The 19,541-nt window shown below is 43.9% G+C and overlaps 1 protein-coding gene across 3 annotated transcripts in view; it reads left to right on the top strand.

The window, feature by feature from the left end:
* Positions 1-19,541, top strand: part of C7H3orf70 (chromosome 7 C3orf70 homolog) — a 188,052-nt gene that overhangs the window by 60,049 nt on the left and 108,462 nt on the right. For all 3 annotated transcript variants that reach the window (XM_068245066.1, XM_068245067.1, XM_068245068.1), the window contains exon 2: positions 8,063-8,318. In XM_068245066.1, the coding sequence (XP_068101167.1) occupies positions 8,135-8,318 (184 nt within the window). In that variant the 5' untranslated portion in view covers positions 8,063-8,134. The remainder of the gene's footprint in view (positions 1-8,062; positions 8,319-19,541) is intronic.

Genomic DNA, 19,541 nt, shown 5'->3' with positions numbered 1-19,541 from the left:
CTATCTAAGTGGGGGGCACCTGTCACTAAGTGGGGGGCACCTGTCACTATCTAAGTGGGGGGCACCTGTCACTATCTAAGTGGGGGGCACCTGTCAATATCTAGCTGGGGGGGTGCTCCTGTCACTATCTAGCCTGGGGGGGTGCTCCTGTCACTATCTAGCCTGGGGGGGGGGGCTCCTGTCACTATCTAGCTGGGGGGACACGTGTCACTACCTCAACTGGGGGGACACCTGTCACCTGGCATTTCAGCCCACACATCATCCCCAATCCGGCCCAAAACACAATTGCCAGGCACAGCAGCCAGTAGAGGAGAATTTAGAAGCCAGGTGAGAGGTGTCTACCATATTAAAGGGGCATTCTGCTTATTTATGTGAAATGCTGTCTATTTATGTGCCTCATGACTGCTGAATTTGTCGTGTTGGGGGCCTCATGATTGCTGAATTTGTCTTGTTGGGGGCCTCATGATTTGTTGGGGGCATCACGATTGCTGAATTTGTCTTGTTGGGGGCCTCTAGATTGCTGAATGTGTCTTGTTGGGGGCCTCATGATTGCTAAATTTGTCTTGTTGGGGGCATCATGATTGCTGAATTTGTCTTGTTGGGGGCCTCATGATTTGTTGGGGGCCTCATGATTGCTGAATTTGTCTTGTTGGGGGTCACATGATTGCGAACTGTGAGACTATGGAAAAGCTGAATCGTCATCATGAGACAATAGCATTAAACCTACTTTTTTAGCTTTTTCAAACGGAAAATAAAACTGGGAGGTTCTAAAAAAAACCCCACATTTTTCAGGAGTAGGATGGATGAAATTGTTTATCTTCACAGTTTATTTTCAACTTGGATTTTCCATAATGTTCATGTATGAGTTAAAACGTTTGTATGTAGTTTAAATTGCTGTTGCCACTTTGCGATAAGTGACTTTTGGGTTGCAGTTTGGACACTCGGCCTCCAAAAGGTTCACCACCACTGTCCTAATCTAATGTCCCACATTGCTAAGTTCATGTAAATTTGTCTCCACCCGTGGCCACACCTGCATTCTGGTCTATGGCCACACCCATTTTTCGCAATGGACCCCTCATGTTTTCTGGCGCGCGTAACTTCACCATTATTTTAAATTGCATTTTGTGAAAAGTGCTGCCAATCTAATTATCCTTTAATTGCATTTTTTTCGGGGGGAGGGGGGGGGGGGCGGCTCTAGCAAGAACCTACGGCCCTCCACCATGGGGTCTGAAAAAAAAATGGCCCTCCATGCCCATGAAGTTGGACAGCACTGCTATAGACTGTGAGGAAGTTTATTTGTTTATTTAACTATTTTAGGGCATTATTCAGACTGGGATTTCTTTGTTTCAGTGTTTATCAGCTATTTTAGACAGATAGGGACCCAGTGGTAGAGGCTCGGTCTGTGTTCATCAACAGCCAGACAGAGAGTGATATATATTTCTGTTTATTTCTTTAAGTACTTGTTTTAAGTGTCAGTAACAGGCAGACACATATAACCCCTGTATGTAAGTTTTGTGTTTTCCACTGAGCCAGTGAAAGTTATTTGGATTTATTTTCCTTTTTTTTTTTTTCTCATTTTCGTTTTTTGTACTTCTAAATTGTATAAGTAGGCAGCTAGCCAGGTATAGATGCCCCAGTATAGGTGGCCAGCTAAAGGTGCCGCCAGTACAGGTAGCTAGGTATAGCTGCCCGCAGTAAAGGAAGACAGGTAAAGGTGGTCCCACTATAGAAGCCAGGTATAGTTGCTCCAAGTATAAGTTAACCAGGTAGGTGCCCCCAGGATTGGTTAACCAGGTACAGAGTTGACATTGATATAGTACCCACGTACAGTTGCCCCCCATATAGGTTAGCCAGAGAGGTGTACCCAGACTGGGACTGAGCCCACTAACAGTTGTGCGCAGTTGTGTCCGCTTTTCAGAAACATCAATGTTACAGATGCTGAAAAGCGGACACAACTGCGTACAACTGAGCACAACTGCATTAGTGGGCTCAGGCCCCTAGTAAGCAGCCTGTCCCCCCTCCCTTCCTGTCCGCCACTCCTTTACCTTCTGGAGTCAGGCAGCCCCTCCTCCACCACCACTGTCCCCTGATGGCTGAACGCCCTGATCGCAGTTAAAGGGACCATGAGCAGTTTCCTCCAGCCCCCTATAGCCCGCGAGGTTCTCATGCACCATCCTGGTACACTCTGTGGTCCTGTTCCCGGCAACTTTAGCTGAAGTCGCCCGCATGCGCTCCCATCACACACGTTGTGTTTCTTCATACTGTGCAGCGTAAGAGTCCCACACATGCATGGTTCAGTCTCACAGAACTGCGCATGCGCAACATAGAGAACTGCACTTGCATGGTCAAAGTTACCGGGGACAGGAACACAACGTAATTCGCGATACCCACCGTAACGCGAAAACTACGCGGAAATTAACGCTTACAGTAATATGAACTATCGCGAAATTACGTTATGTAACTACGCTTACAAACCGTTGCATGCAAGGCAAACGTAATTTCGCAATACCCACTGTAATGCGAAAGCTACGCGAAAATTACACTTACGCGGAATTTCGCGAAATCCTTCTTCATTACGATTATGTACTTACGGCCATAATCGTCATTACACTAATAACGCGAAATTTCGTGAAATCGTAATTAAGTCATTACGCTTACCTCTAAGCAGGGCTATGGGAAGATGGCGCCCAAAGCCCTGTACTGGAGACAGAAATAGTTTCCACTGCAGGACTTCGGATACCATCTTTCCGTAGCCCTGTTCTGCCTGCCGGAAGACTCCCGCAGGATGAGGTGAACTGCGGGCTGCAGGTAGTGAACTGGCGTGGTGTCTATTAGAAGCCGCAAGCCAGTTCACCACCTGGGGGGTCCCACAATCTAGTGGGGGGTGGGCACCCCCCCCCCCCCCACACACACACACACGACAGCACCCTTCCCCAGGCGTGCACCTAGACAGCCTGGTGGACCAGGTGCCCTTGTACAGCATGATTGCTAGTGCATGGGGATTCACTGACTGCACAGTTTAAGGCTGGCACAAGTAGCCAGGCTGCAGGTGAATGTCCGGTCTGTATTTGTATTTACAGGTGCCTACCACTGACACCAGGGATTTGTTAAACATTCACACTTCCTAACTATAGAGATTTCTGGGAGGGGGACCTCTGCCTAATTATTATTGGGGATGGGCGGGACTCTGCCTTATTATTTCTGCAAAGGGGGGCTATGCTTGTTCATACTTTGGAGGAGACAGGAAAACTGTGTCTAATTATAGTTTTTTAGGAGGGAGGGGGAAACTAATTGTTTTTTTTAGATTTGAGGGTGCATGATGCCTATTCATACTTGGGTAGCGGACTGCCTAATTATGTTTGGGGACAGGGCTTTGCCTTATCATGTTGGGAATTTAAGGGGGGGCTCTGCCTGATTGTGTTTGGTGATTCTAGGGAGGACCCTGCCTGATTATGTCTTTGGGGTGGATCTCTGCTTAATTAAGATTGTGTGGAGACTTCATTATGATTTTGCAGACTACTCTGCATACTTCTGTTTTGGGCACAATGCCTATTTTTGTGTAATGTTGCCTAATGATTTTTGAGGGGACAGGCTGCCTAATTGAGGCTTTGTTTTTTTTTTTTTTTTTTTTTTTTTTTTTTGTGGGATGCACTGCCTAATTATTACATTTGTGTGGAGGAAATGCTGCCTAATCTTGCTTTTTCTTTTGCCTAGTTTGCTTTGGAAAGTAAATGCTGCCTAATTATGTTGAGTGGGACTGAGGCTCCCTGCACACTGCATGCGATTCCAATCCCGATTTTTAATCGGTTTTTACATCCAACTCCGATTTTTAATCGCTACAGCATGCTGCGTTTTTTCCTCTGTTGTTCTGTTAATAGCATTCAGGGAAAATCGGAATTGCAAATCGGAATCGAAAACGGAATCTGAATAACAAAACGGATTTGCAGTGTGCAGGGAGCCTAACACTGTATGTAATTAAATGTTTTGGGGGACATGCTACAGATTGTAATGTTTGGAGCGCACGCGGCATAATTATGTAATTAAAGTACTGCCTAATTGTTATGTGGGAATATCATTAATGGATGTTGTGGAAAATGTCTATTTTTTATGTCTCATATGGCTGTTTGCATAAACCAGTGCCTTATTGTTTATTAAAGGAGAGGGGGCTTGCATGCTACAATTATTTTGCATCTGTCCTTGTGTTCCTAGCAGCCAGATAAAATTGCTAAATACAATTGCAGAAAACTCTCATTGCAAAATCGTGAAGAAATCACATTGCATTCTGCAAGGTTTGCAAATCACATGGACACTGGCAAAATAATGTAAATTGTGGTGTCTTCTTTCCACTCCTGTATTCTGTTGTGTGCATTTAAAAAAAATGCAGCTTGCATGGTATTGCACAAAATTGCATATGTTTGCAATTGCATTTTGAAATTTGTGGTAAACAGCCCTTATGGTGCGTACAGACATGCAACTATAGTCGTTTAAAACGATCGTTACCGACGGCATTGCCCAACGATCGTTCGTAAAAAGTGCACGAACGATCATTAAAACGACCGACCAACGAGATATGTCGTGGGTAAAGAACGATCCATTCTGCCAGATCTTTTCCAACGACCATCGTTCAAAAAGTAATGTCTGTACAACGATCGGTTGTTGATCGTTCGTTCTCAAAGCTTTGCACATGCTCAAACAGTTCTTTTTGACACTTGTGTTTGAAATCAGTTTATAAATCATGTTGAGCACGCAACGCTCGTTCCAAGATCGTTCGTACACGAACGATGTTCAAAGTAGCCTTTCTTCAAACGATCATTGGCCGATACCTCCTTTAACATCGTTCGTCGTTCAGAACGAACGATCGTTATCGTATGTCTGTACGTACCCTTAGGCTGCATGAAAGTAGCCTTACCAAGCTTTCTTCAATACTGCCCACCTCTTCTTCCACCTCAGTCACAAAATTACACTCAAAGGAGTAGCTAAGAATCATGGGGCCCCACAGCAACATTTTGATTGGGCCCCACTGTCTAAAAATTATAAGGTACCTTTGTGTACCAGGTAGCCCCCATAATAGGGAGCTAAATATCCCCCCAGTATTAGGTGGACCCAGCAAAGGTAGGAAAGGTATAAGTAGCTAGAGGAACCCCCAGTAGCCAGATGGTTGCCCAGCAGGTAGCCAGATTATTCCTCCTAGAGTATAAATAGCCAGATTAGCCCCCTAAACTACAGGTAGCTAGATTAGCTCCTTCTTAAGTATAGGTAGCCAGATTAACCCCCTCTTTAGTATATATAGCTGGATTAGCCACCTAAAGTATAGGTAGCCAGATTAGCCATCCCCAAATGTATAGGCAGCCAGATTAGCCCCCAAAATATAGGTAGCCACCACTACTTCTCAGCAGTGGAGGGCTGGAGGGAAGTTACATATTTCTCTGGGCTCCACCGATGATCTATTCTAATCTCAGGGTCAGAGTCTCTATGATTACAGCTTCCTCTCGTCACATAACCCATATAGCAAGAGAGGGCGCTTTAGTCATGGATACAAGTACACTACGAGGAATATAGAATATTAGTGGAGCCCAGACAGGTATATTTCTTCCCTCCAGCGCTCCGCAATTTTGCATTTCCGGGGGCCCACCTCGGGTCTCTATGGGGTCCACAACGGGACCCAATTAACACCGGCTAAGACCACTTGCCCCTCCCCCTTAGCTACGCACCCCACAGATGCTATGGCTGCTATGGTGATCCCTATGCCACTACCTACAATTAATATTTTAGGTGTCCTATGTGGCCTGTTCTGTGTCTGGAGAGTCTCTCCATATTTGTGCAATGATAATATCATGTGTAAAACTGAGGGGAGATTCCAAAGCAGAGGGTAAATGGGTGATCATGTATGGGTAAAAACATGTCAGAAAAACAACTATGCAGGGAGGGGGTTGGGATGGACGAACTCGTGCAGCAGTTTGAAGAGGAGAGAGGACAGTGCATGTTTCCTGCTATATTTTTATAATTCGATAACTTCTAATGGTGTGTGTATATGACCACATTCTTAACCAGTTCTGTTTTTTTTATGTGGTATTTGATGAGCTTGTTGTTACAGATTAAAAATGTTTTGTTGTTTCATGACTAAGCTATGACAAAGGCTGTTTGTAGATCTGAAACATGTCATCTTATTTCTTCTATGGTGCTTTAAAGTGAATATTTTTTAATTAGGCCCTGGCATTCTTCAGACTTCTGTTCTTTTATATTTATATACCGATGCCCTCAACAGGCTTCCTGACCACTTTGCTGGATTCTGGGTGAATGGGTGTGTGCAGTGTTTTGTTTTTTGTACATATTAGGTATAATCCAGCAACACACAAGAAATGTCTTGTACCAGGAAAATTTGTTTTTAATTTATCTGGGGCAGCACGGTGGCGTAGTGGTTAGCTCTCTCGCCTTGCAGCACTGGGTCCCTGGTTCGAATCCCAGCCAGGGCACTATCTGCAAAGAGTTTGTATGTTCTCTCCGTGTCTGCGTGGATTTCCTCCGGGCACTCCGGTTTCCTCCCACATTCCAAAAACATACAGATAAGTGAATTGGCTCCCCCTAAAAATTGGCCCTAGGCTACAGTACTTACACTACATAATATAGACATATGGCAATAGTAGGGATTAGATTGTGAGCTCCTTTGAGGGACAGTTAGTGACAAGACAATACACTGTACAGCGCTGCGTAATATGTTGGCGCTATATAAATAATAATAATAATAATAATAACATGTATTTTGTGAATGATTGATATTTTGAAAATTCTATTACACCCCCCCCCCCCCCCCCCCCCCCCAAAAAAAAGTTTGTGTATCCAATGGGTCAACTAAAAGCCTGGAAATTGATGTCTATTAGCTAGCGTCAGGACTTACTTCATTGAATATAATTTTAATTATTTGCTTTTAGTATTGATGATTTATATAGCATTAACTTCTTTTTATATCATGTTGAATATAGTCATGTCAATAACTGTCCCTCGGAGGAGCTCACGATCTAATCCCTACCGTAGTCAGTGCCTTATGTTGCTTTTGCAGTCAATAGTGGCAATCATTTTGGGGAGGAATCTACTAACCTATCTAAATGCTCTTGGGATGTGGAGGAAACCCGACTACCTACAGGAAACCCACAAAAACACAGAAGAGCATACAAACTCCATGCAGATAGTGCCCTGGCCTAAAGGGCTATCCACTAGGCCACCTAGTGAAATAAATTGTTAAATAGGCCTTCCCTATGTAGTTGTTTATAAATCTGGCTGATCTGGGAGATCCAATCTGAAACAACATGTGTTCTTGCAACCAGTTTATTTACATTGCCGGAAGAGATTTTTTAATAAGGGGAAAACCAAGACATTACTTGTAATGTAATATGCTTGGTCATGACAGAAATGGTTTGTTTAATGCATATTGTTTGTGGTGATGCCACACAGAGAGATTTTAGGATTGATTTCTTATAATTAAGAATGGAAATCCCATTTATTACGCCATGCACAAAAGCAATACTGCAATGGCTGCCGGGTTCTTTTACAGCAATGTGTGCATACACCAATCCCAGCACTTATACTGTGATTTCTAGGATTTGTGGATGTATATAACATACTTTTTACCATACAGCACCATCCTACGCTTACATTGTATAAGAGGATCTATCTCGCTTACTGCCATGTTTCTTTCTGCCGAACGACGATGTCACTGTGATAGTCATGTAACTCACAGATAAAAGCCCCAACTCCTCACTCAGTTCAGTATCACCATGCTGACTTGCACCTCCATTCTCCGTAATAAGACTCTAGAGCAGGAAAGTGTCTTCAAAAGAGATCCAATAACTGTCTTCTCTTGTATCGCTAGAGGGGGCGGCTGTCTTTAGTTTAACTCCTCTTTCGACAGTTGAAATGAAAATGTTGAGCAGCAGCTATGTAATAGGTGTTTTATAACCACTGTTAATCTGCTTGTAATTATTACCTTGTGAATCTCTAACACACAATGGTGTGATTTTACACATTGTTCTTTGCCACCTTTTACTAAAGCAGCATTTTAATTCAGTTCCAGGAATCGTACCTCCATCCTGCAATCGGCACATCTCTCCCTGCCTGCGGATCAGGCTTCCAGGCAGAGATGACAGCCACAGCTGCCCAAAAGTGCCTGAAGAATGATAAGGTAGATGAAGCCCAGGCTCTGGCCAGAAGCTGTGCCGGAAGACCAGATTTCAAGCCTTGCGATGGGCTCTCCATCTGTGCCACCCACAGTCATGGCAAGTGCTTCAGACTCCACTGGTGCTGTCACTTGGGCTGGTGCCACTGTAAGTCTATATTATCTATATGCTCTCATTATATATATGTTGGCTGCAATATCTTTTGTATAGTAAAGTAGTAATGCAAAACACAAGGCAAGGCAGTTTCATGCAAAAACATAAAATCCAGACTACCCATTTTTGTTCAGAGTTGAGAGGCAAGTTCTATGTAGAACACATATTTGTATGTAATTCATACCATAATTTTACCATAATTTTATGCATGCATTTGCGTAGACATGCTATAGTTTATTAATTAATTCTTACCAATAAGATTTAATAGGAGCAAGCATACTGTGACTATGACTGTATTCCATGAATAATATAATATAACATTCAAGCTGTTTCTGTCTGTGGAACATCCTGCATGTCATATCTGTTCAAATAGAATGTTCCGACATCAGAACAAGCTATTTATACAGAAAGAATGCAGACTTGCGTCTGTTAAACTCCCATCTTATGTGACATTCACTGTTCAATAACTGCAACGAGCCTTGCACTCTCCAGACAAAACTCCAGTTTGAGATGATATTTTCCTTGTAAGCAGTCTCAGACTTTGCAAGTTTTTTTTTTTTTTTTGTGAAATTATCATTACATATTTATACTAAATTGACATTATTTCTGCATTACTTTAGAGAGGACATTGGGCTATTCATATTCACAGAGTGTCCCTCAGAGGGGCTCATAATTCTTTGTCTCTACCATAATCTGCGATCTCCATGCTAGCTGAACGGCTTGAGGAAGGATCTGTGACCCTAAACCCTTTTAAATTTGCTTCTATTTCATGTGATTTTAATGAATTATTAGAAAGGAGCTTTTAATTACATTGTAGATGTGACCCATTTAAAGAACTTTGCTGATTTTGTCCATGTTGCACTGAGGGCATTGGGTCAGGGAACATTAAGACTTCCTTGGTGAGTTCTTTCCAGAACAAGATTCCTGAACTAGGGCTAGTTTAAGGAGAGGACAAATAACCTAGTAAGGGAACACTGCCAATCAATTTGAGAAAAGCCTACAAACTCCATAGAGATAGTGTCCAAGATAGGATTTAAACATTGAACTGTAGCACTGCAAGGTCAGAGTGTGGTATCTGGCGTCTGTGAGTAGCATTAAGGAGCACCCCATCAATACAGTGGCTTGCAAAAGTATTCGGCCCCTTTGAAGTTTTCTACATTTTGTCACATTACTGCCACAAACATGCATCAATTTTATTGGAATTCCATGTGAAAGACCAATACAAAGTGGTGTACCTGTGAGAAGTGGAACCAAAAATCATACATGATTCCAAACATTTTTTTACAAATAAATAACTGCAAAATGGGGTGTTCGTAATTATTCAGCCCCCTAAGTCAATGCTTTGTAGAACCACCTTTTGCTGCAATTACAGCTGCCAGTCTTTTAGGGTATGTCTCTACCAGCTTTGCATATCTAGAGACTGAAATCCTTGCCCATTCTTCTTTGCAAAACAGCTCCAGCTCAGTCAGATTAGATGGACAGCATTTGTGAACAGCAGTTTTCAGATCTTGCCACAGATTCTCGATTGGATTTAGATCTGGACTTTGACTGGACCATTCTAACACATATATATGTTTTGTTTTAAACCATTTCATTGTTGCCCTGGCTTTATCTTTAGGGTCGTTGTCCTGCTGGAAGGTGAACCTCCGCCCCAGTCTCAAGTCTTTTGCAGACTCCAAGAGGTTTTTTTCCAAGATTGCCCTGTATTTGGCTCCATCCATTTTCCCATCAACTTTGACCAGTTTTCCTGTCCCTGCTGAAGAGAAACACCCCCAGAGCATGATGCTGCCACCACCATATTTGACAGTGATGATGGTGTGTTCTGAGTGATGTGCAGTATTAGTTTTCTGCCACACATAGCGTTTTGCATTTTGGTCTCATCCGACCAGAGCACCTTCTTCCACATGTTTGCTGTGTCCCTCACATGGCTTGTGGCAAACTGCAAACAGGACTTCTTATGCTTTTCTGTTAACAATGGCTTTCTTCTTGTCACTCTTCCATAAGAGCCAACTTTGTGCAGTGCATGACTAATAGTTGTCCTATGGACAGATTCCCCCACCTGAGCTGTAGATCTCTGCAGCTCGTCCAGAGTCACCATGGGCCTCTTGACTGCATTTCTGATCAGCGCTCTCTTTGATCGGCCTGTGAGTTTAGGTACACGGCCTTGTCTTGATAGGTTTACAGTTGTGCCATGCTCCTTCCGTTTCTGAATGAAGGCTTGAACAGTGCTCCGTGGGATGTTCAAGGCTTTGGAAATATTTTTGTAGCCTAAGCCTGCTTTAAATTTCTCAATAACTTGATCCCTGACCTGTCTGGTGTGTTCTTTGGACTACATGGTGTTGTAGCTCCCAATATTCTCTTAGACAACCTCTGAGGCCATCACAAAGCAGCTGTATTTGTACTGACATTAGATTACACACAGGTGCACTCTATTTAGTCATTAGCACTCATCAGGCAATGTCTATTGGCAACTGACTGCACTCAGACCAAAGGGGGCTGAATAATTACGCACACCCCACTTTGCAGTTATTTATTTGTAAAAAATGTTTGGAATCATGTATGATTTTCGTTCCACTTCCCACGTGTACACCACTTTGTATTGGTCTTTCATGTGGCATTCCAATAAAATTGATTCATGTTTGTGGCAGTAATGTGACAAAATGTGGAAAACTTCAAGGGGGCCGAATACTTTTGCAAGCCACTGTATTTGGCTGATTTTAGAAGTGTGAAGGGACATTGTATGTTCGTCGTTTATCTATCAATAAAGGTTAACAGAAGCCACGTTTGACCAAAACTTTATTTGTTATTGAATTCTGTTCACCTTTAGGCTTTGCTCTTGTCTTTTATTGGGTAGAAGGGTTCTATCATTTGTTGTCGTTCAGCACTGATAAGTAAAAATTAGCTGAGTATTTTGGCAGTATCTTTTCCTTATTTATCATGCAACTCATTAAGACTTAACTCTCAATAATTTTTGCTTTTGTGTGTGGTCACTTGACCACCATAGTGGTCAATGGAGGGGCTTGGCGAGTTTTAACAGTGCACCCCTCTGGAGTCTACAAAGGAGGGCCATGCAATAATTTGAGCTTATTATTTATAGGTTTGTGTATGTATGTGTAGGGGGAGTTCATCTATAATAATAATTGAGCTTTACTGTCTATCATTGCTGATAACATCTGGATTTTTAAACTAGTTGGCTACAGTTGCACTTTAACTATTTCCGTACAGCAGCCTCTGCCCCCTTAAAGGACGAGCCGAGTCATATAAAAAAAGTTAATTACCTTAGGTGAATATCAGACCTCAGGGCAGACGATCACTGGCCCCCTTGCTGTTTACAGATGCTCCATTAGCATAATCCACTTATCATTAGCGGCCCCGACCCGGCCCAGGGTCGCCTTAGCTCACAACGCTAAGAATCGCCACTTTAAAAGTCCTCTGCCAGTGCCTGCACAGTTCGCATACCCAGTACTGCGGCTGCGCAGGCTTTCAGCCCTGGGAGCGGCACATCGTAGCTCCGTATACACTGTAATAAGTCATGTGGGCGTCACCACATGACCGCCCACATGACTGACTGCCCTTCACTAGCCGTGCCCCCTCAGTCAGCACAGAATATCAGCGCTGAGCGAGGGAGGACGTTACCTAGCTACAGGATTTGTTTACTGTAGATTTGCAAAGTAAGTTATTTTATGCAAATCTGCAGTAAACAAATCCTGTAGCTAGGTAACGTCCTCCCTCGCTCAGTGCTGATATTCTGTGCTGACTGAGGGGGCGCGGCTAGGGAAGGGCAGTCAGTCATGTGGGCGGTCATGTGGTGACGCCCACATGACTTATTACAGTGTATACGGAGCTACGATGTGCCGCTCCCAGGGCTGAAAGCCTGCGCAGCCGCAGTACTGGGTATGGGAACTGCGCAGGCACTGGCAGAGGACTTTTAAAGTGGCGATTCTTAGCGTTGTGAGCTAAGGCGACCCTGGGCCGGGTCGGGGCCGCTAATGATAAGTGGATTATGCTAATGGAGCATCTGTAAACAGCAAGGGGGCCAGTGATCGTCTGCCCTGAGGTCTGATATTCACCTAAGGTAATTAACTTTTTTTACATGACTCGGCTCATGAGTCCTTTAAGGACCAGAGGCTGCTCGTGTGGTAAAACGCCGTCTTCCGAAGAATCGCCCAATTAACCGCTGCTCCCGCCAGTCACGCCGCTCTGTCCCCGCCGCAGGTCCTCTCTCTGCTGTCTCTATGACGGCAGAGCACTGTGTGCCGAACAGGAGCCACTTTCATTGGCTCCTGACCCTTTCAATCAATGTAAGCCAATGGGATTGGTTTACAGTGATGACAGGGCCAGGAACCAATGAAAACGGCTCCTGACTGGCTCACAGAGCTCTGCCGTCATAGAGACGGCAGGGCAAGTGTATTGCGGCGGGGAGAAAGCGGCGCGACGGGCGAGAGCGGTGTGACTGTACAGCGTGATGATTTAAATCTACTTCCGGTCAGATCTGTACTGCCACATGCAGGACGTAGATTTCAACTGCGTCGGTCCGCAAGGAGTTAAACAGTAGCATTGCTTATAGATTGCCCACTGTTTTCATGATGCTACTTGTACATACAGTAAATGCAAATGTGAATCACACTGAAATGTTGACAGTTGTTGCAGTGATGAATTGAGTACGTATACACAACTGGCATGAACATCATATAAGGGGGCTATTTAGTTCAGAGGTGTAACAAATAAAAACTCAAAGGAGATTAATCACAGATTGTACTGCATTACGGAGACAAGGGCTCTGCTCTGGGCTTTCTCTGCGATACAGTAGCTCTGGGGGTCAGTGACCTGCTGTTTCACACATGAATGAGTTGCCAACTCACATGCCGATGTGTCTGCATTATGCAAAAAGCAATATTGGATACATGAAGTCTGTAAAAGCCACACTGTCATTAATAGTTTGATATGTGGCTCTAGCAGACAGCTAGATGCTAGGTCTGTTTGATGTTAGGCCCTGCTTCAGGGGTTTAGGTCAATGACTAAATGAATGATAAAAATCCAAAACTGGAGCGCCGTGGCCTTCCATTTACATGATAGGCAGTAGTGATCCAGGCTTCTGCTTATTCTATTGAATTAAAAAATATCTTCCTTTTTCTTATTTCTGTTGGGACAGTAAAGTAACATTCATACTTGTCTGTTTTCTTGCATGTTTTCTGCATAGGAAAACACATTTACCTGGAAACCCTTGTTAATCAGTGGGCTAGATCACACTTAAATGCGTTTTCACATGCAGAAAAAAAACTGACAGCACTGCAGTATAATTTTGCATACTTTGTGAGTTTTCTCTATCAATTACATTAGCTGCTATGAAAAAGTGAACGTTTTTTGCATACAAACGCACATGGGGCTTGATTCGCTAAGACAAACAGCACGCCTTAACAAAGTTAGCACACCTTATCAAAGTTAACATGCCTTATCAGAGTAGCATAGCGAGCGCTACGTACCCGCAGGGGCTCAGGGCAGGACAAGTGGAGCCCTCGTCATTGCCAATTAGCAGGCATAAGTTTGCTATGCTACTCGGATAAGGCATGCTAACTTTGATAAGGCGTGCTATTTGTGTTCGTGAATCAAGCCCCTGGTGTGCAGAAAACACACACAAAAAAATGCAAACAGAAAACTGAACTGAAGATCTAGAGGGTGTGGTACCAATGGAGTCTGAGGACCTTTCAAAGGAGACAAAAACGAGACTGGGACACCAAAAGCCCCTGATAGTTTAGCACATTGAGGGTATGGGACACTCAACAACAGTATGTGCAGAATACTCACAAGAATAGGTTGCAAGACCAGCAACCACAGTGTAACAGCTGGTGAGGAAAGCCCATACTCACTCGGATTCTTTAGTCTTCATGAATGTGGGTTGCTCTCCAGAAAAAGAAAAAGGGGTGTCAGGCTTGGCTGGTCAATGACTATAGGTCAGGCTGTATGCCCAGCCCGTAACACCTAAGCAACTTCTACCTAGTACAAAACTACAGTAACCCTGCAGGTAGATGTAGCATGCAGACTGACAGATAGTAACCACCAAACAAAACCAATAGCAATAATGTAAAGCACAGTATCACAATGATATAGTCACCTGAGGCCTGAAGGATGAGGCTGTCCAGATGAGAATCAGATGACTGCAAGCAGGAGTAATGGTATGCAGATCATATGCTTTAGAGATAGCATGGTCAGTTCTACCCAGATGTCAGGGCAGCAAGCGTTCATGCAAATCCTTATCCAGAAGGAGGTCAATCCAGGCGGCAATCAGAGTCCAGGTACAATGGCAAAGTCTGCAACAGGTGATCCAATGTCAGGAACATGCAGAGTCGGCAACGGGTCATTCAATAGAGCGTGGTCAGGAACAAGCAGAGTTGGCAGCGGGTCATCCAATAGAGCGTGGGCAGGAACAAGCAGTCAGCAACGGTAATCTAATCTAAAGTAAGCATGGTCAAGATACTAGGCAAATAGGCAACAGGAGACGGAAGGTTTTTGTGAGTGCATACCCAGCAACAAGCCAAAAGCTAATGCTTTCACGGGCGATGTCTGGGGGCACTCGCCATGCCTAAATACAAGGACTAACCAATCAGAAAGCAAAGGCATCCTAAACAACCAATGACAAGTCAGCTGACACGCCATACACACATGTGGCTATTGTTTACAGCGGCGGAGCGCGTATCGAGAGCGCGTCCGCCGCCTATCCAATGGGAGCTGAGCTCCATGCGCTCCAGTGACATCAGCGGCCTGCCAAGACCCAAAGGCTTGCGCCTCAGCGTGGTTCTCAGCATTCCGCTGCCATGAATGCCCCGAGGATCTCACAAGGGGGTAAGGGTTCCAAGAGACCAACACACATGGCCAACACCCCGAGCTGAGGGGTTGTTGTGGGATATTACTGGGAGGGAGAAGGCGCCCCAAGATGTGATGTGTGGAAGGGATAATGTCAGCTGGATAGAACATAAATAAATAGGCTTACCTCTAAAAGAAGGGGGTAGCCAAAATAAAGTGATAACATTTTTAGTAGAAACCAGACACTTAAATGATAACACTTTTCACGGATCGCAGTCCGCTTCCTCAGATCATATAACAAAAGTGTGCCTCCGTTTTGAAGATCTACTCTCTTTTTTATGCAACTAACACAAGCGTGGGCTATACATCTGTCATAGCAATTTGGACAGATGCATTTTAAAAAATGAATTGTCCTTCTAAGGCTAGTGAAAGGTTGACATAGGTGACTTAACGTTCAATGTGGTCTTGATTATCAAAATTGTGATGGTTGACAAGGTCACTGATTTACGTCATGTGGGCTTTACATCATTTGCAGCCACTGAAACTGCTGGCATGTACGCACGTTTAGTTTGATCCCAGCAACCTTTCAATGGTCATGGGAAAAAAATTGAATCATTTACCTTATGATACATGTTGGAATAAATGTAAAGATTGGGCTGTGTTTGATCACCCTCATAAATGTATTTTATCATATGAATATCCTTTGGGTTACTTGTATAATGTGTAATAACTGTGAGCAGAACAGTGCGGCTTTAGGCATATACCTTTTCTATGCACTATAGTGTTAAAATCTGATGGTCAAAATGACTATGTGTTTGGTGCTTAAGACATGAGAATATGTATATGCAGATATGTAAATATATTTTATAATATAAAGACAGCAGAATATAATATTTTCTCTATAACTAACATGAATGCAGTGGGGGCTATCAGATTTTTTTTGTAACATTCAGTCTTCCCACGCTACATATGGTTATTCAGAGCTGAGTGACAGGCTTGCCATATGTGCCCTGCTCTCAGAACAGCTAGAGAACACTGGGCAGGTTACCAGAATCAATACTAGAGATTTTGGCAGGAACGTTCCCTGTGGAAAAGAAGGAGTTAAACTGGGACATAGTAGCACTGCCAGAATTAAAGACCAATGCACAGATGTAATGCAATTTTTTTGTTAAACAAATTGCTGAGAGGCCTGACATGTAAACACTAATAGGATTTCCAGACCTACAGTGGAAGGAAGACTTGAAATGATTGGTTCCACATATTTACAGGCATGTGGGCAAGCTCCCTAGCCAGTGTGAAGGCCAATCCCATTGAGGGGTCAGCACACGTTCCTACGAATACAATAAGCCAATGTATGCAATCCTGAGAACAGACTTACCTGAGGTTTCCTGCAGGCCATGGGCCCCAAACTTCCTGGGGTGCAGTTAAATATCAAGAAGCCCCACCCCCTGGCTAATAAATTCCTCCTCCTTAGTACTCCTGAACAAAGAAATCCTAAAAGACAAAAAAACTGAAAAATGGCAAAGCTCTGGGCCCTGATTGTTTTAGCATAATTTTCTACGAGAAGTTCGCAGAGGATTTAACCCCCACATCTAACTACATTCTATACTTAAAGGAGTCATCTGGGAAAACAGCTCTCCCCTCCCCCCCCCCGCTCTACTTACTCGGGGCTTCCTCCAGCCCCTTGCAGCTGACAAATGCCACACCGCAGCTCCGCTCTCAGATGGTGGCTCGGGCTCCCCGCCGGTGAAGAGGGGGACTTCTAGGGCACGTGCGCGAGCGCCACTGACAATCCACATTGTCCACGTTGTACTGCGCAGGCGCAGTAGTTCTGTGCCTGCGCAGTACACCACGGACAACATGGGCTTGATTCACAGCGTTGCTTTTAGAGGCACAGTAGAGGATAAACTTGAGGTCTCCCTCTGCACCGGCGGGGACCCCGGGTCGACAGCTGAGAGCATAGCTGGAGCGTGGGACGTGTCAGCTGCAAGGGGGCTGGAGGAAGCCCCAGGTAAGTAGAGCAGGGGGAGATGATTTTTCCCTGATGACTCCTTTAAAGTGGACCTGAATTCAGAACATCCTCTCTGCTCTAAAAGATACAGCAGCATAATAACCTTTAAATAAAAAACATTTCTTTGTTACAGCTGATACAAATCCTAAAATAAATCTGCAGTGTTTCTACTTCCTGATTTATGGAAACAGACATATTGCTAACATCCTCTGCTTTCAAATGATCTTATCTGCCATCTCTGTCGTGGCGGTTATGTGATCAGATAAGATCAAATTACAACTTGTGATTAGACACAAATGAGAGGGAATTAAACAGGCCAAGCTCTCTAAATACATACAGGGTGCATTTCTCTGCATTTCTTCAGTCCTAAGCAAGAGTGCAGGTCCACTTTAACAGGTTCCCCCCCCCCCCCCCCCCCAAGTTTCTTCAGGCGGTGTCTGGCAGGGGCCCCCTGCTAAAAAAAAATGATTGTCCCATACCACTTTTAATTACCTAACAACCGCGTCATGCCAACGGGCGTGACCGCGGCGGCAGCCCCAGGACCGCCTAACGCCAAGTGACGTCAAGTCCTGGGGCCAGATACTGCAGGAGATCTCGCGCAGGCTGTGCGCGCTTCTCCTGCTTGGTAGACGGAGCTCAGCTCCACCGTCAGTCTCCCAGCGCCGATCGCCGCTCAGAGACTGTTAGACGGTGATACCGCCGTTTTTTAACATGGTACAGCTTTGCGATCTACAGCATCGCTGTAGTGGGGAAAGCCGTGTGACACGGCTGTCCCCCTGGGGCACAAGAAAGAGATCGGCAGTGATAGGCTGAAGCCTATCACAGCCAATCGCTGTGATAGGCTGGCTGGGGGAGGGAGGGTGGGAAAAATAAAAGAAAAATACATACATTTATTCTTAAAAAAAGAACATAAATATTTGTAAAAAAATAAATAAACATTGAGGGCGATCAGACTCCACCAACAGAAAGCTCTGTTGGTGGGGAGAAAAGGGGGGTGGGGGAATCACTTGTGTGGTGTGTTGTGGGGCCCTGCAGCTTGGCCTTAAAGCTGCAGTGGTCTATTTCAGTAAAAATGGCCTGGTCTTTAGGGGGTTTAGGGTTTAGCACTGTGGTCCTCAAGTGGTTAAAGCTAGATTATAAACTCCTCACATGATCATGACCAGCAAATCAGAGCCTTACAAATTGATCAGCTGATCAAACTGATCATGTGCTTCTCCATGAGTTCTCCAAGGCTGGGCCATCCCTAGTGTTAAGGTTAGGCAACACCAGGGAGGGGTTCTGTGTGAGAGTAGGGTGAGGTTAGGTCATAGTAAAATATTGGTAAATATTACTAACGTTTTACTATATGAATGAAGTACTGTAGTAGAGAAAAATATTGGTAAATTTACTGATATTATACTACTGCTTTGGAATTTATTCTGCGCCCTTTTCAACTGGTGCCTTTGTGAAATGTACTTCTATAAACAACCTATTACGTTTTCTCAAGTGCCTCCTACACCCCAGTTTACACAGATCTGGGTCAAGTGGATAAAAACGTATTTGGGCTATTGGTCCACCGTTAGGACCATGTTTTTTTTCAAGGAGAGTGACCAATGAAGGATCCACATACACTCAAGCATAAATAGGTGCATCCAAATCTATACAACTGTGCTGAGCGGTTGCCTATAGGTATACCAAACAGAAAAAGTATAATGCTTGAAGGTGACATCCGCCTAATAATACATTTAGCACTTGTCTTTTCTGGGGTATCTGGAGATTCAAGACCAAATTATGTTGCTAAGTACATCTCCCAGCATCTTTTTGTTGCCGAGCAACATCACACTCCATTAGTGAAGCTTGAAGTTGTTGCCAGGCAACATCACATAATAACCGGCTCTCACATCACTGCACATCATTGCAGTGTTAAATCCTGAAATAAATCTTTGATCATTTATAAAGGGTTTGATGTTTTCTACAAGAAGTGCTGGGACGTGTGAGGAATAACGGGAATAATTCTGCATTATAAAACAGGCCCCCAAAAGTCCAGTCACCTTAAACTCCATAATAAATAGAAGAAATCAAAAGTTAAGGCTGGAATTAGAAAGCCCTAATGAATTTTACGAGGCACGTAGATGCCATTCCTCGATGATAAAATATGCAGAACTAGAAGAGCATACCTCCAGTACTGGATGTGAAACTGGCTGCTGTCAAAAAGAAAATGCATTCATTTTGGAATATTTCCACAATCATCCATTTTCTCTGGGAGCTAATGTCATAGATGGGAGGATGCCAGGAAATTCCACAGCTGACATAAAATCTTTAGCTAAGACAAATGGTTTGTATTAGGCTGTCCCAAAAATCCAATCATATGCAGCTTTTATAAGATCTTGTTTCTCTAATGAACTTACTGGTACAAAGAGCTCAAT

Source organism: Hyperolius riggenbachi, chromosome 7, assembly GCF_040937935.1.
Source record: "Hyperolius riggenbachi isolate aHypRig1 chromosome 7, aHypRig1.pri, whole genome shotgun sequence".
Classification (NCBI taxonomy): domain Eukaryota; kingdom Metazoa; phylum Chordata; class Amphibia; order Anura; family Hyperoliidae; genus Hyperolius; species Hyperolius riggenbachi.
Note: the sequence above shows the minus strand (reverse complement) of the source record. Positions and strands in the feature narration are given on the sequence as shown.